This window comes from Triturus cristatus, chromosome 4_1 (assembly GCF_964204655.1).
Source record: "Triturus cristatus chromosome 4_1, aTriCri1.1, whole genome shotgun sequence".
NCBI classification, from domain to species: Eukaryota; Metazoa; Chordata; class Amphibia; order Caudata; family Salamandridae; genus Triturus; species Triturus cristatus.
In genome coordinates this window covers 42,461,119-42,484,324 of record NC_140585.1, presented here as the reverse complement: position 1 = coordinate 42,484,324, position 23,206 = coordinate 42,461,119, and the positions used below count along the sequence as shown (strand labels likewise).

The 23,206-nt window shown below is 52.7% G+C and overlaps 1 protein-coding gene across 1 annotated transcript in view; it reads right to left on the bottom strand.

Moving 5' to 3' along the window:
- Positions 1-20,984, bottom strand: part of SLC15A3 (solute carrier family 15 member 3) — a 134,252-nt gene extending 113,268 nt beyond the window's left edge. The window contains exon 1 of the mRNA XM_085651463.1: positions 19,209-20,984. Within this exon, the coding sequence (XP_085507589.1) occupies positions 19,209-19,787 (579 nt within the window). The 5' untranslated portion in view covers positions 19,788-20,984. The remainder of the gene's footprint in view (positions 1-19,208) is intronic.
- Between the last annotated feature and the right edge of the window lie 2,222 nt (positions 20,985-23,206).

Below are 23,206 nucleotides of genomic sequence, written 5' to 3'. Positions count from 1 at the left end.
GTGCCCTGGCTGTGGCGTCACTCACAGGTAAGTGATGGCTCTAGTGGTCGTCCCCCCGCTCCGCCGGTCTGCCTGTGATTTATGGCGCCTCCTGGCGCTTGTACCGCGTCAAATTGGTCGCGCCGCCGCTGAGGCTGCCGGGAGTTGCAGTCCCGGGGCGGCGACGCGGAAGAAGGAGCTCGATGTCGTGCCCTGAAGACTCTTGGCGGTGGCGGCGATGGTGCCCTGGCTGTGGCGTCACTCACAGGTAAGTGATGGCTCTAGTGGTCGTCCCCCCGCTCCGCCAGTCTGCCTGTGATTTATGGCGCCTCCTGGCGCTTGTACCGCGTCAAATTGGTCGCGCCGCCGCTGAGGCTGCCGGGAGTTGCAGTCCCGGGGCGGCGACGCGGAAGAAGGAGCTCGATGTCGTGCCCTGAAGACTCTTGGCGGTGGCGGCGATGGTGCCCTGGCTGTGGCGTCACTCACAGGTAAGTGATGGCTCTAGTGGTCGTCCCCCCGCTCCGCCGGTCTGCCTGTGATTTATGGCGCCTCCTGGCGCTTGTACCGCGTCAAATTGGTCGCGCCGCCGCTGAGGCTGCCGGGAGTTGCAGTCCCGGGGCGGCGACGCGGAAGAAGGAGCTCGATGTCGTGCCCTGAAGACTCTTGGCGGTGGCGGCGATGGTGCCCTGGCTGTGGCGTCACTCACAGGTAAGTGATGGCTCTAGTGGTCGTCCCCCCGCTCCGCCGGTCTGCCTGTGATTTATGGCGCCTCCTGGCGCTTGTACCGCGTCAAATTGGTCGCGCCGCCGCTGAGGCTGCCGGGAGTTGCAGTCCCGGGGCGGCGACGCGGAAGAAGGAGCTCGATGTCGTGCCCTGAAGACTCTTGGCGGTGGCGGCGATGGTGCCCTGGCTGTGGCGTCACTCACAGGTAAGTGATGGCTCTAGTGGTCGTCCCCCCGCTCCGCCGGTCTGCCTGTGATTTATGGCGCCTCCTGGCGCTTGTACCGCGTCAAATTGGTCGCGCCGCCGCTGAGGCTGCCGGGAGTTGCAGTCCCGGGGCGGCGACGCGGAAGAAGGAGCTCGATGTCGTGCCCTGAAGACTCTTGGCGGTGGCGGCGATGGTGCCCTGGCTGTGGCGTCACTCACAGGTAAGTGATGGCTCTAGTGGTCGTCCCCCCGCTCCGCCGGTCTGCCTGTGATTTATGGCGCCTCCTGGCGCTTGTACCGCGTCAAATTGGTCGCGCCGCCGCTGAGGCTGCCGGGAGTTGCAGTCCCGGGGCGGCGACGCGGAAGAAGGAGCTCGATGTCGTGCCCTGAAGACTCTTGGCGGTGGCGGCGATGGTGCCCTGGCTGTGGCGTCACTCACAGGTAAGTGATGGCTCTAGTGGTCGTCCCCCCGCTCCGCCGGTCTGCCTGTGATTTATGGCGCCTCCTGGCGCTTGTACCGCGTCAAATTGGTCGCGCCGCCGCTGAGGCTGCCGGGAGTTGCAGTCCCGGGGCGGCGACGCGGAAGAAGGAGCTCGATGTCGTGCCCTGAAGACTCTTGGCGGTGGCGGCGATGGTGCCCTGGCTGTGGCGTCACTCACAGGTAAGTGATGGCTCTAGTGGTCGTCCCAAATTCAGTGACACGTGTTGCCCAACAGTGGAAAGCCCCGCAAAGCTGGACTGGTCACCTCACTATAGCTTATTGCGGTATTTAGGTATTAAACTGGTACTAATGAAGTGCAAACAATGCCCAGACAGTGTTACCAAGTTTAATAAAAATGTGAAAAGAATGAAGTAATACCATTACAAGATGTGCCGTATATTGACACATCATTTACTCAACCCAGCCGTGTGATTTGTCCCTTGTACTTGGACTGGAGGCCGACTGGGAAAACCAGGATGCTGTAGGCAATTTTTCTATCAAGCTTAGGGCCTTCCCATGGTGTTTTAAGAGATTCTTTTAAAATCAGGCAGCGCTGAGTCACGGGGGGTTTGCCCCTAATTGTCGTATCTTATCCATGTTAGGGAAATTTGATGATCAGATGAATATATATTTATGGGCGCATTACCAAGTGCATGGTCAAGGGCAATTATGGAAAGGGGCTCGCGCATGAGGCATGGGCAGGGCGTGTGTGCTCGCCTGCCCCCCCCGACGATATTAACAAAGTGGTGGGATGCACTAGCATTAAAATGTGCACATTGATGGTCATGAGTAATGTGTCTTCCTTGCAGGTGCAGCGTCATTCCATTGGTTTACTACTGCGCGGGGGTACAGCAGGTACCGGGACACAAGGGTCTTTTGCAGATATTTGGCAGTGCACGAGGGGTCATGGAAGCAGGCCTCGTCTCGGGTGCAGTAAAAACTCTCCTTTTTATTCCAGGTCAGAACCGTCATTAAGGAGGTGACGTTGCAAGGGGTCTGAAGAAAAGGGATGAACAGCAGGAATTAGAAGCAGGTATTGGTCAGGGCTCACACCTGCAGGTGGATGCAGGAGAGACATCTCCGGGCCCCACTGGGGGACCACCGGGACCAATGCGGGCGGATGATTAAGGTCACTTTTGCGCACCAGGGTCCCAGCTAACGTTTTCTTTTCTCCCCCCAGCCCACCCACTTCATCACCACACGCAGGGCACACTTTGAGCGAGCCTTTTGGGCGCATCACACCCCAGGTCCACTCCCGCTACCCCACAATTAGTAAGTATAGGGAATGGGGGGGGGCAAGGAGCGTCTGGGGAAGCGGGGGCTTGAGGTGTCTGCCAAAAACAAACAACCAATATCATGTTTTGACCCCAAAATGTTTCTCCTCAGATCAGGGGCCCGTGTGGACTCGAAGGGCGGCATGGATAGCCAGGGCTCCCCCCCTCCTTTTCCCAGAGAGATCCCAGGTGGAGGACTCGATGCCGGGAACTTCACAGGACGCACAATGGGCACATTTCTTGGAGATGGCCAAGATCAAAGGCCTGGCATGGGCCAATGGCATTATGAATGCCCCCGAGCAGGAGGACTCTGGGATCGTCGGCGATTCTCCCCCTACAGAACAGCAACCTGGTGCAGAGGCAGGCCCAAGCGGGTCCGCAAACTCTCGTCCAGGGACTTCCCGGCAGATCCACTGCCACCACCCAGAAGCAGAGCAGTTCAGGCCCCCAAGGAGGTTGTTACGGCGCTGGGTGCTGCCACGGCCCCGGGGCCACTCACCCCGTTGGACATTACCACGGCCCAAGGTAACTACGCCACTAGGGATGAGCTTGCCAAACTCATGGACACTATGAACAGTTTCATGTCTCAGCTTCAAGCAGGTTCTGTGTCCACCAGCCCCAAGCATTTGTGCTCCAGTGGGGGGACTAAGGAAGGAGCCACATTAGCAGCGTCAAGTGTATGGTCAGCAGGTGTGGGTGAGCCAGGGGGGCAGGTTTGAGCAACTCCGGCAGTGGGTATTCCTCCTACACCTACTTCTGGGGGGCTTACCACAGCGCCAACACCCGTCTCGTTCCTCCCCCTAGTAGCCAGCCCAATTACTCTGCCAGGCAATACAAGAACAAGGGCTGCAGCTGTAGTCTCTTCCCTCACGCCCGCTCCCTTGCCCACCATGGTCCAACAAGTCACAACTGCCCCCCTGCTGTCTGGGCGTTGTTCACTAGCCTGGCAAGTGCCCCAGGCAGCCAAAGAGGGAATCTGGAGGAGGGATTTTGTCGACATTTTTACCCTGCTGATTCTGGGTCAAGAGGGGCTTGACGCCAGGAAAATGGGGGCGAAGGAGGATGACAAAAAAGTAAAATACCAGCCTTGGCCATAGAAGAACATAGCAAACTGGCTAGAGGCTTTCTCCATCCTAGCATCTGTGACTATGGAGAAATTTCCGGAACAGGGACCAGGGTTGGTGCAATACTCCAGGACCATACATAACGAGGCTATGAGGTGGGGTGGAAATGGATGGCTGAACTATGATACGGAGTTCAGGAGGAAGATGTCTCAGTGCCCGGAGATGGGTTGGGACCAAATAGAGGTCCAGCTTTGGATGGACCATATGGGTTCCCGTTCACAGCAGAGTGTAGGCCCCCAGGGAAATGCACAGGGGGGGACAATCGTCTTCCAGGGGGTAATTTCCAACAAGCGCAAGGGGCAAACAGTCCTTTCGTGGGGCACGTAGGGGAGGAACACAGAGGGGAGGTTTCAAGAGGTCCCCCCCGGGTACATGCCGCCTTTTTAACAATGGATCTTGCTCCTGGGGTAAGACGTGCAAGTTCCTGCATGCGTGTAACAAATGTGGCGGGCCCCACACAGCGGCTTCCTGCCGTACCAAGCAGCCAGCCGACAAAGGTGGGCAACAAAGTTGAGGCAGAAATACCACAGATATCCAGATCTCTCCCTCCCCCCACCCCACCTGCCTTCTCACCGCAGCCAGTTCAACATCACACGGGCTCTCCACCAAAGGCCCTTCCCCTGTCAGCCTGGCTAACATCACGCCTCTTCTCAGATTGTACCCCAATGTAACAGATAGCCGCACACTGCTTTTGGGGTTTAATGAAGGCTTTAAGATCCCCTACGTGGGCCCCCTGGGCAGGAGAGAGGCTGACAATCTCAGATCTGCAAGAGAGCATCCAGAGGTAGTTAGGGCCAAGGTAGAGAAGGAGAGGGCTTTGGGCAGGGTGGCGGGTCCATTCCTGCAACCCCCGCTGGACAACTTTGTGGTCTCTCCCCTGGGGGTGGTGCCCAAGAAAGACCCAGGGGCTTTTAGACTGATTCCCCACCTCTCTTACCCAGAAGGGGCATCTGTTAACCATGGGCTACAGGAGGGCACCTGCTCTGGGTCTTATTGTACTCTGGACGTAGCATTGGACCTAGTCAGGAGGGCAGGCAGAGGGGCCTGGTTAGCAAAGGCGGACATCGAATCGTCTTTTCGCTTGCTACCAGTTCACCCGAGCAGCCATCACCTGCTGGGTTTCAAGCTAGAGGGCAGGTACTTTTTTGACAGATGCATGCCCATGGGTTGCGTGGTGTCATGTGCATATTTCGAGGCATTCAGTTGCTTCTTGCAATGGGCCCTCTAGGATACCTACGGGGTTGTAGGGGTGACCCATTATCTAGATGACTTCCTGTTCATTGGGAGTGAGGGCACGCAGGACTGTAAGCAGGCCCTTGAGGATTTTGAACAGCTGGCCAGTCACTTGGGGGTCCCCCTTGCACCAGGTAAAACGGTGGGTCCAGCGCAGGTTTTAACTTTTCTAGGGATAGAGTTTAGACACCATCGCAGGGGAATCCAGATTGCCTACAGACAAGGTACGCGACCTCTCACAACACATCCAGTCTGTGGTTGGGCAGGGCATGGCCACCGTAGAATGCATTCAAGGGCTCTTAGGGAAACTGAACTTTGCAGCAAGGGTCATACCAGCTGGAAGAGTGTTTGGCAGAAGGTTGGCCAGGGCCACCACCAGGGTCTCTAAAAAGCACCACATGGTCAAGCTCAGCAAAGGCATGAGACTGGACATGGCCATGTGGGCGGAGTTCCTGGCCAACTTTAACGGTTCAGTAATTTGGAGGGCTCCCGGGGCAGGCAGCCCGGACCTAGCCCTACACACAGATGCATCAGGCAGGGAAGGATTCGGGGCCATCCTAGACAGGGAATGGTGTGCTGAGAAATTTCCCAGTGCCTGGCACAAGAAAAGGATCATGACCAACATCACAGCGTTGGAGTTATTCCCGAAGGTGGTGGCTTTCCATTTATGGCCTACAATACTGGCGGCCAAGAGGGTCCTTTTCTGGTCTGACAATCTGGCGGTAGTGCAGGCCATCAAATCCCAGTCAGCGAGTTGTCCCCTGGTTCTGTGTCTCTTGAGGGAGTTGGTGCGGGCTTGTCTTTGCAACAATGTTGAATGCAGGGCGCGACACATTCAGGGCGTGCAGAACACAGCGGTTGATGCTCTAGCTCGTTTTCAGTGGCGCCTGTTCCGGGAGGCATGGCCGAGAGCGAGAGAGGAGGGGACCCCTTTCCCAGCGCACCTTTGGTTCCTGTTGAAGTGGAAAAGCGAATTAGGGGCCTGGGCGAGCTATCTCTAGCGTCTGGGACAAACAAGAGATATAAGTCTTGTGTGCAAAAATTCCGCTCGGTGGCGGGCCCATGGGATGAAGGCGAACTATCTTTAGCAACCAGAGTGCAGTTCTTCATATTGTGGGCTAAAGACAATGGGAAGTGTCATTCCTGGATATCGGGCCATCTTGCAGCAATCAGCCATCACGCTAGACTCAAGGGGCAGTCAGATCCAACTAGATCTTTTGTGATCAGAGCGGCATTAAAGGGGTGGGCCAGGAGTGAACCTAAGGCACCGGACAACAGGTCCCCTATAGACTTTGAGACACTCCAGGGGATGCTAGATTGGATGCACAAGGCCACTCACTCGGAGTTTGAGGCGGCATGGTTTGCTGACACGTTCAGCCTGGCTTTTTTTGGGGCACTTCGAATTAGTGAGTTGGTGGCCAGAGCGAAGAATGATAAGTCTGGGGTGGTACTGAAATGGCAGGATGTGGTCCTCTCTGGCGATTCCCTCAAAGTAACACTACGAAGGTCGAAGACCGATCAGAGCGGCAAGGGCAGGGTGTTCTGGCTGCGCAGCCTGGGGGATGGCAGGTATTGCCCAGTCAGGCTGTTCGCCGCCTATTTGGCCATGCGCCCTGCAGCAGACGCTTACCTTTTCATACACGCAGACAGCACGCCCCTTACTAAGTACCAGGTGGAACACATTATGCATGCGTGCCTGGCGCTGTCTGGCAACAAGGACCCTAGCAAGCGTTTCTGCAGCCACTCCTTCCGCATAGGGGCAGCAACTACAGCATTTAAGGAAGGCTTGCCAGCAGAGGGTATCAAACAAGTGGGGCGCTGGCAATCCCACTGTTTCAAAAGATGCATACGTCCATGAGCCCACAAACTTTATGGGCCTTTCTACAGCCAGGTCATGGCGAGTGATGATGGCATGGTGTGGTGTTTAAGTTTCTGTTTGCAACTGTGTATGGCCATAAGCCACGTTATTTGGTTTGCTCACAGGAACCGGTTTTCCGGGTACTGGCGGGAGTGTGGTGTAAATGTTTCATTATGGTGTGCCGTATTGCATGATGCGTAAATTCACCGAACAAATGGGGTTTGGATTCATAAGACATGGTTTGCTTCATGCTAAATCCACAGGGTGTTTTGAGGACGATGGGATACATCTCTCCAGAATAGGCATGGACTTGTTCCTCCTTGACCCAGGGGAGGCCCTGGAAATAGCGGGATGTAAGTAGGAGCGCCGGCCTTGATGGGGGGCCCTGGCTGCGACGGTCACCACACTCAGGGCTGTGGCGGAGTTACATGGCGATCCAGAGGCGGAAAGGTACTCAGGGGTACCCTCTTCAGGAGCACATAGGGTGCTGAGGCTGAATATCCCCAGGAAGTCAGTGCGGTGGACCCTGGGGTGCGACGGTGCCCCATCTGTCCTACGGGCGGTTGGAAACCTGTACAACCGGGGGTCGCTTGATCGCTCCGCCCCTCGTAGGGGGGGTGAGTTATATGGTGGACCAATGTTTCACCGGAAGTGGGAGGGGCTATCCCCTCACCAGAACCACTAAGCACCGATTGGCTAAGACCAGGATGCAAGTTGGCCCATCAGGTGGTAGGCCGTGAGGATCGCCTGTAAGATAACCCACCATGTTGGCATATTTTGTATGCTAATAAACCTGCAGCAATTTTCTCCACCAAAAAGTTGTCTTGTCTGCTTATTTATGCTACCTGTATGTTGCTGCGGGAGGGCTGGTGAGTGTGGCCGATATTGGCACTAAGTGCCATCACGGTCCAAGGGTTCAGTTATTTTGGGGGGTGGTGTAGAGAAACACAAGAGGGAGAGAGCTGGAAAACACATGCAAGCTAATGGAGTGTGTAACCAAAAAGAAAAAAGTAGTTTCCTAACCGGGGTGCAACTGGATCCCATTTTCATTTATTGCTTTGAGGCGGGGAAATTAACGGATGTGCCTAGAATCACAGGATATTGAGCCAACGCCGAGACTCAAACCTGGCTCCCCGTCTGTTAGACCCGGCCTCGTGGCATGGCCATCCCTGTCCCCGCACCACATATCCTGACCCATGCACCTCATGCAACCCCCGAGAACACGGCCTAGCCGATCCTTCCCACCAGGACACACACACGACCCGGACTTCCCCGTCCGTGGCCTTCCTCCTTTCGGCCACACCGGGCCCGCATGCCCACTTCATGCACCATGATGGCCGCCCGGCCCCAGCGCGACCCTGGCCTAGAGGCGCCACTCCGGCGGGAGGACATCGCGCTCCCATTGGGATGAGAGAGGGAGGAGCAGTGTCCATCGCACCTCTGAGCTCCCCTGGGAAGGTGGGTTTCGATCGGCCCTCCGGCCTCCCCGAGGGCTGGCTCCACGCCTGATGGGTGTCTGGGACTCCTCCCGACCCGGCCCTGAAAGGATCAAAAGACAATGGCAGGAAACCCCGACAAGCGACCCCCAGGTGACAAGACCCCTGCCTGCACAGACTCCGGACATCAAAGAGGGGTCGACCTATAACAAGGGGTGTTCTGGGACTATCCGGCAGATTCGCCCTTGGAAACACCTGAGCCCTGCTGAGTGACTCGTGGCTCCCTGAAGATCGTAAGACCTCCGAACTTGTGCTTGAGCCCTGCTGAGTGACTCGCGGCTCCCTGAAGATCGTAAGACCTCCGAACTTGTGCTTGAGCCCTGCTGAGTGACTCGCGGCTCCCTGAAGATCGTAAGACCTCCGAACTTGTGCTTGAGCCCTGCTGAGTGACTCGCGGCTCCCCGAAAGATCGTAAGACCTCCGAACTTGTGCTTGAGCCCTGCTGAGTGACTCGCGGCTCCCCGAAAGATCGTAAGACCTCCGAACTTGTGCTTGAGCCTTGCTGAGTGACTCGCGGCTCCCACAGACTCTCCTGGTCCCGCCGGACCCCGACGATGACAAGTGTATCCCCCAGCTCGAGGATTGTGAGCTGTGCGCCGGGTACGCCCCTGCATTTGATCCATATCCCCAAAGACTGTCCCGCTACCTCCTACCCCCCCCCGAGACTCTGAGCCCGTGCTCTACTTGTATATATTTGCCTTGCTGATCATAAAGATCCTACGACTCCGATTTGATAAAGATTTGTTCTTAAGAACTCACGGTGTGGCGTCTCTTTGTCGTGTGGTGCCGAGTGTACGATCCTAGATACGAGATTCCTCCCCTGAGGAGTCTCCCGCCAGTGCCCGGCTACGATACCTCGAGGGTTGGTCTCAGGATAGTCAGGGCCCCCTCCGGGCTCCTCTGAGGTCGCCTTCTAACACCGTCCCTAAGTCGCCAGCTCTGGCCTTAATGCCACATCCTCCCCTTGTTATAGTAATTGCAGGAGTAATGAGCATCGGAGTCATTCTATGGCTAATACATGGCATATAGTGTATTTTACAGCACACTGGGCCTCTAACGCATTGTACTGGAAGAGTATGCCTGTGATTTAATGAATTTTAGCAGAACAAATGCTAAATGTTGTATTTTACTACACATTATCTACACATTATCTAGAATGATGTGGCATTTCTGGTTCTAATTATAGTTTCATCAACAATGAGTGACACATCATAACACTTAACGCTTCCTAGTCTGTCCGATTTCATTGAATGTTCTCTATAACAGTCCACATTGGCTCACAGTCCCCTGAAATGCTGCATCTTGCCACTCTGCCACCGTCAGTGCCCATGTTCGACTGCCCATGGGCAACACAGCACAGGCTACAGTAACGAGGAGCAGGCGATGGGCGGAGATTGTTTTGCATAAATCCTCAGCCACAGCCACCAGTCTCTTCTGCAGGGAGGTTTCCCGGCATGCCTATGTCCCACCAGTTGCCAATGGGTTGTCTCCTGAATCACTGGTGCCAGTCAAGATCAAGGATTCATGCAGTGCGACCACTGCTGCGGCAACCCCCTCAGCTTGTGCAGAGTAGCGGATGGACGGCCTGCGAAGTGGCTGCGGTTTGCTCCTTCATTGCGTTTACTATCTTGGCCTGTGATGGGATGAGCGCATAGGTAATGGGATGAGCACGTAGGTAATGGGATGAGCACATAGGTAATGGAATGAGCGCATAGGTAATGGGATGAGCGCATAGGTAATGGGATGAGCGCATAGGTAATGGAATGAGCGCATAGGTAATGGGATTACCGCATGGGTAATGGGATGAGCGCATAGGTAATGGGATGAGCGCATAGGTAATGGGATTAGTGCATAGGTAATGGGATTAGCGCATAGGTAATGGGATGAGGGCATAGGTAGGTAATGGGATGAGTGCATAGGTAATGGGATGAGCGCATAGGTAATGGGATGACCGCATGGGTAATGGGATGAGCGCATAGGTAATGGGATGAGCGCATAGGTAATGGGATTAGTGCATAGGTAATGGGATTAGCGCATAGGTAATGGGATGAGGGCATAGGTAGGTAATGGGATGAGTGCATAGGTAATGGGATGAGCGCATAGGTAATGGGATGAGCGCATAGGTAATGGGATGAGTGCATAGGTAATGGGATGAACGCATGGGTAATGGGATGAGCGCATGGGTAATGGGATGAGCGCATGGGTAATGGGATTAGCGCATAGGTAATGGGATGAGGGCATAGGTAATGGGATTAGCACATAGGTAATGGGATGAGGGCATAGGTAGGTAATGGGATTAGTGCATAGGTAATGAGATGAGGGCATAGGTAGGTAATGGGATGAGCGCATAGGTAATGGGATTAGCGCATAGGTAATGGGATGAGGGCATAGGTAGGTAATGGGATTAGCGCATAGGTAATGGGATGAGGGCATAGGTAGGTAATGGGATGAGCGCATAGGTAATGGGATGAGTGCATAGGTAATGGGATGAGCGCATAGGTAATGGGATGAGCGCATAGGTAATGGGATGAGCGCATAGGTAATGGGATGAGCGCATAGGTAGGTAATGGGATTAGCGCATAGGTAATGGGATGAGAGCATAGGTAGGTAATGGGATGAGCTCATAGGTAATGGGATGAGCGCATAGGTAATGGGATAAGCGCATAGGTAATGGGATTAGCGCATAGGTAAAGGGATTAGCGCATAGATAGGTAATGGGATTAGCGCATAGGTAATGGGATGAGGGCATAGGTAGGTAATGGGATGAGCACATAGGTAATGGGATGAGCACATAGGTAATGGGATGAGCGCATAGGTAATGGGATGAGCGCATAGGTAATGGGATGAGGGCATAGGTAGGTAATGGGATGAGCGCATAGGTAATGGGATGAGCGCATAGGTAATGGGATGAGGGCATAGGTAGGTAATTGGATGAGCGCATAGGTAATGGAATGAGTGCATACGTAATGGGATGAGTGCATAGGTAATGGGATGAGCGCATAGGTAATGGAATGAGTGCATACGTAATGGGATGAGTGCATAGGTAATGGGATGAGTGCATAGGTAATGGGATGAGCGCATAGGTAATGGAATGAGCGCATACGTAATGGGATGACCGCATGGGTAATGGGATACGCACATAGGTAATGGGATGAGCGCATAGGTAATGGGATTAGTGCATAGGTAATGGGATTAGCGCATAGGTAATGAGATGAGGGCATAGGTAGGTAATGGGATGAGTGCATAGGTAATGGAATGAGCGCATAGGTAATGGGATGAGCGCATAGGTAATGGGATGAGCGCATAGGTAATGGGATGAACACATGGGTAATGGGATGAGCACATGGGTAATGGGATTAGCGCATAGGTAATGGGATGAGGGCATAGGTAATGGGATTAGCACATAGGTAATGGGATGAGGGCATAGGTAGGTAATGGGATTAGTGCATAGGTAATGAGATGAGGGCATAGGTAGGTAATGGGATGAGCGCATAGGTAATGGGATGAGCGCATAGGTAATGGGATTAGCGCATAGGTAATGGGATGAGGGCATAGGTAGGTAATGGGATTAGCGCATAGGTAATGGGATGAGGGCATAGGTAGGTAATGGGATGAGCGCATAGGTAATGGGATGAGTGCATAGGTAATGGGATGAGCGCATAGGTAATGGGATGAGCGCATAGGTAATGGGATGAGCGCATAGGTAGGTAATGGGATTAGCGCATAGGTAATGGGATGAGGGCATAGGTAGGTAATGGGATGAGCTCATAGGTAATGGAATGAGCGCATAGGTAATGGGATGAGCGCATAGGTAATGGGATGAGTGCATAGGTAATGGGATGAGCGCATAGGTAATGGGATGAGCGCATAGGTCTTCCACAGTTTGTCAGTGCTTTAGCCCATGTCCACTCTACTGATGCATCAGTGAAGCAGTGAGATTTCCTACTGAGCAGCAGTTTTTGGTCTGCTGGGAGCGATAACATGCACATGAGGTGGGATTAAAGGAGCCCTTTCTTAACTTCCAGAAACATTCTCTTTTGTTGTTGCGCCGCCAGACAGTTATCAGGAAAACTCAATACTTCTGCATCATCAATTGCGTGAGCAATAGAGGGCAGTAACAAGCTTTTGTGGGACTCAAGGCAAACACTAGTTGTGGTGCCTGAGCCACAGAGTCTGGTTTCCAGCTTGACCGATGCTTTTCTTCATTGTTACTCCGTTTCCATTATCACGGCATTTAAGAGCGCCTCGAGGTGATTCAGTGCATAATGCACACTGTACAAAAGCCCTTCGTGAATAGGGTTTCATAGACCACGATGTCTACAATGTCCATAAAGATCTTATGCAGAAGGCACGTGCCAACAGACCTGCCTCTCGGGTCAATAATAACAATGTCCTCAAAGCAGAGGATGGAAACTTGTCAGTCATGCTGTGTCATCATTTCGCAGTGGGCAGTAATGAACACGGGTTTCAATCCCAGCTTCCCAGCTGGACCAAACTATGTGACCCTCGGCAATTCATTTTCGTCTCTATGTCTCCTTTTCCATAAGCATACCGTTTGGGAGCCTCTTGAAATAGATCAGATGAGGGTGCACACTGTACAAATATTCCAATTGCATGTTGCTTAGTAGACAATAATGTTGTTCAATCTATAACAGTAACGGTTTATACAGAAGGCACAAGACGGCTGACTTTGCTCTTGCGTCTGTAACACAATCGTCACAGTCACTTTGTTGACTATGAAAGCCATCGAAGGCCACTCCGTGCAGGGAAGTGATCTGTGCTTCCATGAAACAACCCAAAGAAAACATTTTTATTTCCACATGTTGTACCTTGTTATACACAAAGTGCCAGCCAGCAACGCTAACCCGGCAGGGGAGTCGGAAGGGCGAGGCGCAGCTGAGAGCGGTTCTCGTCTCCGGTGCTGCTCTGCTGTGGAGATTCATGGGACCCGACGCGGCCTCGCTACCGCCCCCCACTGGCGCTGGCTGGTAGTGAGGCGGGAGATCCTTAAGGCCTCGGCGTGCATGCCTCCCACATTTCGTAGGATGACGTCTCTGTCGCCGTAGTTTAACAGTTTAACAATCATAGGTGTGACTGGTGCTCCGGGTGGCAATGGCGATGCCAGGCTTCTGTGTCCGCTCAACTGAGCAGAACTTGGTTGGACACTGGTTACAACTGTTGTGCTGCGTTACTCTTCCAAAAAGAGCTGAGCGCTTGGGTCCCAGCTCATCCAGGGAGGACACAATCTGACTCTTGCTCCTCACAGCTCCCCTTTCTGCAGCTTTGACCAGTATTTAAGGAAATGGGCTTTTTTCTCAAAGTGCTTCCTCAGGGCTCTAAAGTAAGGTTTCGTCATTGCCAGTTTTTTTTCAGCTTCTAATTCTAAACACGCCAGTTCCTTCCGCTCCACTCCAAGTTAACCCTTTATCAAGCACTCGAGTGTCACTCTTTGCTTCTAATGCTGCATGAGTTTCCCTTGCCTCAGCTCGATGAGGGGCACTCTGTCAGCGGTGTCCGCGGCTGCAGGACCCTCTGTGACAGTAATCTTCAGTGTTACAGTGGTGTGTGATTGGCTGCCAAAACCTCCCGGTGGAGAAGGCACTGAGTGGCTAAATCTGGGGTTCACTCTAACAACATACGGTTCAAAGCCGGAGGGTCCTAGGGAAGTTTTAAGACCACACAGGATTTAATCCCCTATAACAGAACAATCAACACTAGGAATTCCTGAGGTCTACAATAGAGCTTAAAGAAGTGTGGAAAACCACTACTGGCTGGTTTGTCAAAAAGAAAAGAAAAATGTGGAACAGAACTAGTAATTAAGCCCAACAGAACTGACTATGGGCATTTCCCTTCATAGGACGAAATCCCTCACTCACAGGCTCAATTCAATGCCGGTGTACTGACGGATAGAGCGGTGCCCCTTTCCTGAATGGTTGCCAGGTAGAAGTGTGGTGACTTACCTAGTAGTTATGGGTAATGTTCTTTATGAAACAGGCACACCAAGCAAATTCTTATCCCTGTACCCTTTTATGTTACATCACTCATACACTTCTTTGCAGCAGCATCGCAGGCCCTGATGAAAGCCTAGCCCACTTTTAGGCATAATGGCTGAAACATGTTGACCGATTAGTCCTATTTCACCATCGCGGTTTATAATTCAGACCGCTGGTGCACTGCGTTTTTAATCCTGGCGAAGAACGTCTCACAATAAAGTTTTTTCTGGTGTTCTTTAGCTAGTTTTAACTTCACTTTCCTCACAGTTTTGATTTAATTTGCGCTGCGCCCTCAATCATACTGTTAGTTCTTCACTTGTGTATTTAGAATATCCGATACAATATACAAAACATCCCTGAGCTCCTCCCTCTCAGAGAGGGGGTCGTAGCCCCCAGAAGAACTAGGTTTTTCCTCTGGGAGGAGAATCCCAAATGATGAAGCATGTCACCTTTGGTGAGGGAGGGATTTCGTCCTATAAAGGGAAATGCCCATAGTCAGTTCTGTTGGGCTTAATTACTAGTTCTGTTTCGCATTTTTCCTTTCTTTTTGACAAACCAGCCAGTGGTGGTTTTTCCACACTTGTTTAAGCTCTATTGTAGACCTCAGGGTTTCCTGCTGTTGATAGATCTGGGATTTTCCATATTTTCTGGATCGCCATGCATCTGATCGGCCTCCTCCAGCCTCCTTTGGGGTCTGAATCACGCTCTCAGGTTTTTGCTATTTCGTATTCATGGGCCCACGCCACTGCCCACTGCTCCTGTTTGTTAGGCCACCCGACTCGAATACTGCTATGTCACGGTGTCCAGCTCCGCTGTCACTTAGAAGCCTCAGGATGTACCCGGTTGCACTATCATGCATCAGTGTAGTGATACAACAGTTTCGGGTACAATATCAGAACCTCACTTTCTTTGCAGCTGCCTTTCGCAAGGTGATGACCAATCTACTCCGATGAGCAGGAAGGATGCCCTTTGCTCCTTTCCCAATGAGATTCTCACCACGGACGAGGAGGTGTCTCAGGCAAGAGTCTAGAGTAGTTCCCTGGCCTCACTCCGCAGAGCCTCTTTCCTTCTCATGCTGGTTCTACCCCTTACATCCACCTCTCGCCTACCTTCTTCTCCATTGACCTTCTCTTCCCAGCAGCTTCTCTTCTCTTGCTTGTTCTCCCACTCTTACATCCACCTCCTGTCTCACTTTTTCTCCATCGATCCTCTCCTCAAAGCAGCTTCTCTTGCTGTTTCTCCCACTCTTACATCTACCACTCTCTTCCCTCTCCTTTTATTTGATCCTGCTTGTTGTAAACTCTCCTATATCCACCTCTCCCTTCAATGCCCTACTCTTTAACTGTCACCTCTCCCAAGCCTTCATCTTCTGTGGCTGGTTCTTCCCATCATGCACTAGAGGTGGGCGAGCCACTGAAAGCTCGAGCCTGAAGCCTGGCTCCGGCTCAGCTCGAGGTCCTGTTGGAACCTCGAGCCCATTCTGAGCCGAGCTTTCACGTGGCTCCGGTCTGTCTTCCTCTACCCAAGATGTGGCTTACGGTTAGAGAAGCTGCCCGTGAATCTGGGGAACAAGGGTTGCGTCTCAGCATTGATTCGGCACCCTGTGATTCTGGGTAAATCACTTTGGGCCTGATTACGAGTTTGGCGATGGGATACTCCATTACAAAAGTGAAGGATACTCGTCCGCGGTATTATGAGTTCCAATATATCCAATGGAACATATAATACGGTGGACGGGATATCCGCCTTCATCTTTCCGGGCCTATAAACAAAGCACGTGCCATTGTGTAATGCAACTAGTGCTTATGTAATGCGCACAAATAGCTCCGTTCTAGTATGCGCTGTTTTTCAAAAACTGCAGAAAATGCACCAAGAGGAGTCTAAACGTAAGGAAAGGCAAACAGATACTCATTTGTGGCTGATTTGTGCAAACTGAAACCAGAAGCTTTGGATAAATTGCGTCTTCCCCCTTAAATTGCGTGATCTCAGGAAAATATTTCATTTCACTAAAACTCTTTTTTCTTCATTTTTTGTGTCTGAAAGCACAATTCAGACTATAAGTTAAACAAAACTCTCACTTTTTACAAGTACTTCTCAGGGCAGTGCTATAATGTGCTCTAAAACGTCAAAGCTTCCACATTATAGAAATAAACTTTTTTGAATTCTGAAGAGACTTCATCAGATTTTTCGTGATGTTTGTTGTATGATTAACACAGCAAATATTTTCAGGGCTCGGCTCGTCCACAGGCTCTTAGATCCGAGCCCGACCCTTGCCTCGGCTCTGGCTCGACCCTCCGTGTTAATTTGTTGGCTCGCCCACCTCTATCATACACCCATCTCTCTCCTTCCTCTTTCCCTCTGTCTATTCCTTGTTCTGCTCCTCATACACTCCTCTCTACCCTTGGCCCTTCTCTCGCTCCCCTAGCTTCTTACTTGCTCTCAATGGTTCTGTCCCCGACATACAGCTTTTCCCTCCATGCTGTGCTGTTCCATAGGCATGCCACCTGGCCAATTTGTTAGTAAAATAGATGGTATTTTTAAGAAAAGGCCGATAAAAGAAAACGAGGGATCTCAACAAAGGCTGGGGCTTGTTTTCTGCGCTGCGAATGCCAGGGCTTTAGGATGGCCAGTGCAGTACCCTGGGTTACCGGCCGCCAGCCCCAGCCAGAGTCTGAGGCCCTTTCAGCCCAATGGCTGTCGAGGGCTTGTTCCTAACAGTGCGAAATGGAAGAAAATAGGGGCATATTATCAAGGACGGCGTTAAAATTGTCGCTGGTTTAGTGGCAGAAAACGGCCGCTAAAGCGGCGATATTGGGCTTGATAATATGCCACAGAGAATTCCAATAGAAGCCCAGGTTTTGGTGACAATATGGACTTCTATTGGAATTCACAAGGGCATATTATCGAGCTCATTATCGCTGCTTTAGCGGCAGTTTCCTGCAACTAAACCAGCGATAATTTTTAACGCCGTCCTTGATAATATGCCCCATAGTCAGCAAGTCAAGAGGGTGGTAAAAAGGCCATGCTGCAGGGGAGGGACAAAGGCAAGATGGACAACAAAACCCATAAAATAAGAAACATGCAAAATTGACAATGAAGCCAGCCAATGGTAAGCAAGTGGCGGGCTGCTGCCCTCGCAAGCTCTTGGTAACCCATAATAGGACTTTCACACCTACACAACTGGTGGGCTCCACCTAACCAGGGAGCAATGGTAGCCTCACCATGCCCTCCACATGCTACCAAGAAACGTGTTTCTTTGCCTGGGCCTACGGAGGATGCATTCAGCTAAGGACCTCTGGGAAGCCAGATTCGGCGAGAAGCTCAGGAGTTGTGTACTTTTCCAAAGGGACAAACGGCTAGGCACGTGTTGACTGGATGGTTCAAGAGACAGAGAAAGAGCCAGCTGTCTAGCTTTTCTGTCCTGGTTTCAGAACTGGTTATCCTGCGGTTAAGAGTCCCCAGGAGAAGATCTGCGTGGTGCTTACGTATTGTAGGTTACCTCAACGGGTAGAGTCCTGAGACCAAGGTGACACCATCATCAGCAAGGAAATCTTCAGGTGCTGGGGAGCCAGGCAACCTCCCTACATGTGCCTCAGTGCATCTGACCCCTGGCTAGAAGGACTTGGCTGGAAGTCATCCCCGGTTACAGGCAAGCGGCTGTGAGTAGCAGCCCAAGTGTACTCACCATCACCATACTTGTAGTAGTCGAGCCGGGTCTGAATTCACAGCCTCATCGCGTAGGAAGTAGGGGGAGCAGTGCTCAAGGTGCAATACTTTGATCGAAGACTTAGGGGTCTTGAAGCTGCTGGCAGCAAGGCGGGACCAAGTTAGGAGATGTACAGAGACTGGAGCAAGGGGCATATCAGTGGTCACCTCGTTTCCACATACGTGTGGCACAACTCGGGTGCACAATGAATTGTTCAAGCCCGCTTCACAATATAGGAATGTGGTAGTGACCGAGAGGCTGGTGCAGGAAGGAAGCCTGCGAGGGCAACAATACTTCTGGGAGGCCCTACGTGGCTCAGTCTATCTTCTACTAGGAGCGCTGTGGCTACCTACCAGACCACGCACAGCGCTCCGCTGCCTCTGGGCTAGGGTCTCGCTATTGAAATACCATATACTTACATGCATATGTCCATACCATGTCTACTGCCAGTGAAGTGCTTGCCTTTTGTCCCTCCTTGTAAAGGCGACTCATCGGCGCTCAACGGTTCTCAGTCCTGCAAGCCCTTGGCTTTGGGCTTGGCAGTTGAAAGACACAAGAGGTCCTCAAAGGATACACACATATACCAGGTGTGAGCACCGGTGGACACTAGGGGTGGACATGTCCCTTGTTTGCATCAAGGCTGAAGGCGTGTGACTTGGTTTAGGGAGTGTGGGGTATTAAGAATCTGGTCACGTGTTACATTACGAGTGAACGAGTGGGTCACTTAGTCACAGGCTCCTCAACGTGGGGCTCTCAATAAGTGCGGAGTGCAGAGGGGGCATCATAGGATAAGCTGGGATCATTTCCACTGCACATCACTCCCTGTCTCTTCCAGACTCACCTATGAATGTTCCCCACTCCTCTCACTACTACGCCCACCTGCACCCTAGGAACACAGTGGCCGCAGAGTTCAGCAGCACCCCACTCCAGCCACCTACAACTTTAGAGGACTTTAAGTACCTTCTTCAAATAATGACTTTTCTCAATCAAGGTTTGACCTGCCATTTGTACACTGCTCTGGTAGTAAATAGATGGTAGGACCTAGGTAGGACAGGACAAGCAGTAGCACCACCCCTACACATCTGTTCCTACCCAGCTCTAGAGCTGGACACCTCCACCTTTCTCCATCGCGCTCACCTGGTCGGCTCCAAAGGAGGTGACGTTGGCCTTCACAGAGCTGATGCCAAGGGCCAACAGTAGGAGGCCTGTGTACATGATGGGGGCACAGTAGTGGGAGTGTGGCTGGTTATCGCACCCGCTGGAGCTGTTGCATGAACTCGAGATGATATCAATTTCTGGCATGGCACCACACAGGTAGGGCCGGATGTCGTCAGAGGCGGTGGCTGGCAGCACGCAGGCCGCCACCAGGTAAAGCAGCAGGCTGGCCAGGATAGTCCAATAGCGTCCCAGGTAGGCATCTGCCAGCCAGCCGCCGAGGGGTGCCAGGACGTAGGAGGCCCCCAAAAAGAGTAGGGCAGTCTGCGAGGACTGGGGGCCGCCCCAGTTGAAGAGGTAGCTGTTGAGGTAGAGCACAAGGTTGGAGACGATGCCGAAGAAGGCCAGGCGCTCGAAGATCTCCACCAGTAAGATGGCGCCGCAGGCCACCTTGCGACCAGAGAAGATGAACTGGGTCCAGCGAGCGTCCGATGGCCCCTTCTCTAGCAGGGGCCTACGCTCCCCGCGCGGGCCCCCTGTGGCGCCAGCCTGTCTGTCCATGACTGTATCACTGTGTCTGGCTGGCGTTGTCTGCACCGGTCTCAGTCTCTAGCCTAGAACCTCAAGTAAACTGGAGTCACCATGACTGTGTTTTTGTGGGGCTAGTCTGTCAGGGAGCCTGTTTCTCAAGCTGTCTGAGTCATGGTGTTTTCCAGTCTATTATTTTAGTCCGGGCTGCCTCTCCTGGTCTTTGTATCTCTGTTTCAGTTCTTCGGTGTTTCAGTGTTTAAGCTTTGACTCCATGTGTCTTTCTGTTACTTGGTACCTGGCTCTGTCGCTCTGTGTTCAGTACTTGTTGTCTCTTTTCGTAGTGCCTCGTTACTGGTATCTCCCGAAGCTTCTTGCCCTGGAGTGCAGTGGTTACTCAATGCCCCACTTAGTTCACTGCATCCGCCCCCCCCCACCGCAGAGCTTCCCAGTGCCTCAGTCCAGTTATCTCAGAGTTTTTCAGTACTACAATCCTGATTTCCCACTTCTGGTGAGTTGCTCTTTCCCAGGACCTCTGCCCAATCTTCTCAGGGTGTCTCAGAACCTCAGCCCGGTTTTTCTTTGGATTTTTAGCCGGTCGTGCTTTCTCATTGCCTCTGTTCCGGTACCAAAGAGTACCTCAGTATCACATTCCTGGTTTTACAGTACCTGAATGCCGGCCCCTCGTTCTTTCTCGGTACCTCAGTGTATCTTCGTAACTTTGTGCTGGCCTCGTTCCCTCGCGGTACCTCGGGCCTGCCCCTCGTGCCCTCTCGGTACCTCGGGTTTTCAGTACCGTCTCAGTACCTCAGTCCAAGAGTCTGTCCTGGTTTCTGGGTCCCTCGGGGCTGCCCGCCTCTCTGCCCTCCGGCCCGGCTGCCTGTCACTTCCCGGTTTCTCGTTAGCCGGAGGTCACATGCGAGCCGCATGACTTCAGATTTGGAGACAGAAGTGAAACTTTATCTGTAAAGTCATCAGAGGCGAGAGGCCGACGCCACTTCCTCATTCATAGCCCGTCCAAGCGTTTCTTGCTGCCGCCCTCCCCCTCTCCACCAACACAGCATCAGCTGCCCCCCCCCCCCAGCTCTCCATGTGGGGTCTCCCATCTCTCCATGAACCGAGCCCACCTGCAACCGGGCCTCTGAGGACCCATCTTCCCTCGACCACCCCTTCACGCTTCCCATGCACCTGTGCCCCTCCCCTTCCCTCAAAAACAACTATGTCGACTGCACCTCCCCATGTGTCTACCGCCCCACCCACTACTCACCGCCCTGTGCCGCACACACACCTCACACACCTTCTCTAGGCACCTCCCACCTCTCCATGCCCACCCCCACCTGTACCCCTCCCACCCCGTCAGATCAGCGATAAATCTTGTACCTCCCCACCTGTGCCTACCCCCCCCCCCCCTCCCCCGCATGCTCCTGGTCCCACGAGAACATCAATGCCTCGTAACTGCACCACCCCAGGGGGGCGCCAGCCCTCCACCCACCACCTTAACCTGAAACTCTCTCTGTCCCCTCCCTCGATAAAAGACCACTGTGTATTGTCCCACCGCTGAGGTCTCCCATCACCACACCTCCACCTACCACTCCCAACCCCTCCCCTCAGACCAGCCCTGCCTACTACACCTTCCCCGGGGCAGTCCCAGCCTTCCATGTTCACCTTTAACCCCCCTTCCCCTTTCCCCTCCAGAGCCACCATGCCTACAGACTGCAACGCCCCATTCATACACCCACCTGTTCATCCTTGCAAGCTGCACATACCTTGTGGCGACCCAGCCCTCCACGGGCCAGCCCACGTGTAACCCCTCCACCCCTCAGCACGAGTGGTTGACGTGGGCGGGATCTATCAGGAACAACATTGCCAGTCTTTTTTTTAATTGGACAAAAAAGTTCCCCTACTTTTTGTTAGAAAAAAACTGTTCCTGAATTTTGAAAGTTCTTGTTTTATGTAAAACAGTAAGCCCCTCATTCCAAGTTGCACGGTAATGGGGCACAGTAAAATGACATATGATTTTGCCATTACTGTGCATTAATTCTACCCCTGTACCCTGCCGCCTTGCGTGTTCCTATTTTGGGGACTCGTCCTGCTGGTACAAGCAATTATGTTGTGTTGTGTTGTCTGATGTTATGTTGTGTAGTTTGTAAAGTACACTATCACCCAGGAGGGTTTCATGGTCCTGGGCAGTTGTGAATCGAGCCAAGACTAGGTTCAAATGGGATTACTTGAAAACCCAGGCATTCAGCTTCTTGCGGACAGCCGGGTCTGGTTTGCCACATCTGTAGGATGTGTGTTAGTTGGAGTTCCATCCAGCAGATGTGTCTGGAGGGTCTGTGAAAGCAGATGCATTTGTTGAGGTATGCTGGGCCACTATTATGTAGTGCCTTGAAGGTGTGGGTGAGGAGTTTGGCTCGGGTATGTTTGTGTATGGGGAGCAGGTGGACCTCCTTGGCGTGAGATGCACGGGTGGCGCGGGAGGTTGAGAACGGCTGTGGCTGCAGAGTTCTGAATGCTCTGCAGACGCCTGGTGAATTGTTTGTTGATTCCCAGGTAGAGGGTGTTACCATAGTCCAGCTTGCCGGTGACGGTATTCCATGTGTTGATTGGGAGCCATTTGAAAATCTTGCATACCAATCTAGGGTGCGGAAGCATGAGGGAGTAACGGTGATGACTTGGCAGCCATATTAGGTTTGCAGTCAATGATGATCTCGAGGTTCTTGGGGTGGGGGTGGGGGTGGGATGCGGACGTTTTTTTCCCGCATGTTCGCGAGATTTTCTGCATGGTTGCGGGTCGCCAACTTACCCATGTGGTTGCTTGCGGGTCAGACTGATTTGCATATGGCCATATCTGAACTGGGGCGGCAGAGTGGGCTAAAGAACGGTGATGGATCAAACCCAGATCTGTTGACTGGGTGTGAGTGTTTGATTGGTTCTGATGCTCCGTCCGTCACCACCCCCTTTTGTACCGCTTTGTTCGCCATAAGTTGGCAGGGTATGCTCAGACGTGAGTCCCTTGCTCACTTTGCCACTGGATTCAAGCAAGCCTGGCTGAAGACGGCTGAAATGCCAGAAACCGGTCCTAGGAAGCTTGTTTCCAGTCCAGGGAAGGCATGGCTTGGCAGTTCGGTCTGGACTGTTCCCATGAGGCACAGGGTCAGACTGATTTGCATATGGCCATGTCTGAACTGGGGTGGCAGAGTGGGCTAAAGAACGGTGATGGATCAAACCCAGATCTGTTGACTGGGTGTGAGTGTTTGATTGGTTCTGATGCTCCGTCCGTCACCACCCCCTTTTGTACCGCTTTGCTTGCGGGCGCGGCCATCTTGTTTTGAGTTGTCTCGCGGTGCATGATCGCGAGAAGAAAGACGTGATCGCGCGACGCATGACATCACTGCGAGCGCGAACTGTCGCGAGACAGCGCAAATGGCTAAAAACAATACAACATCTCA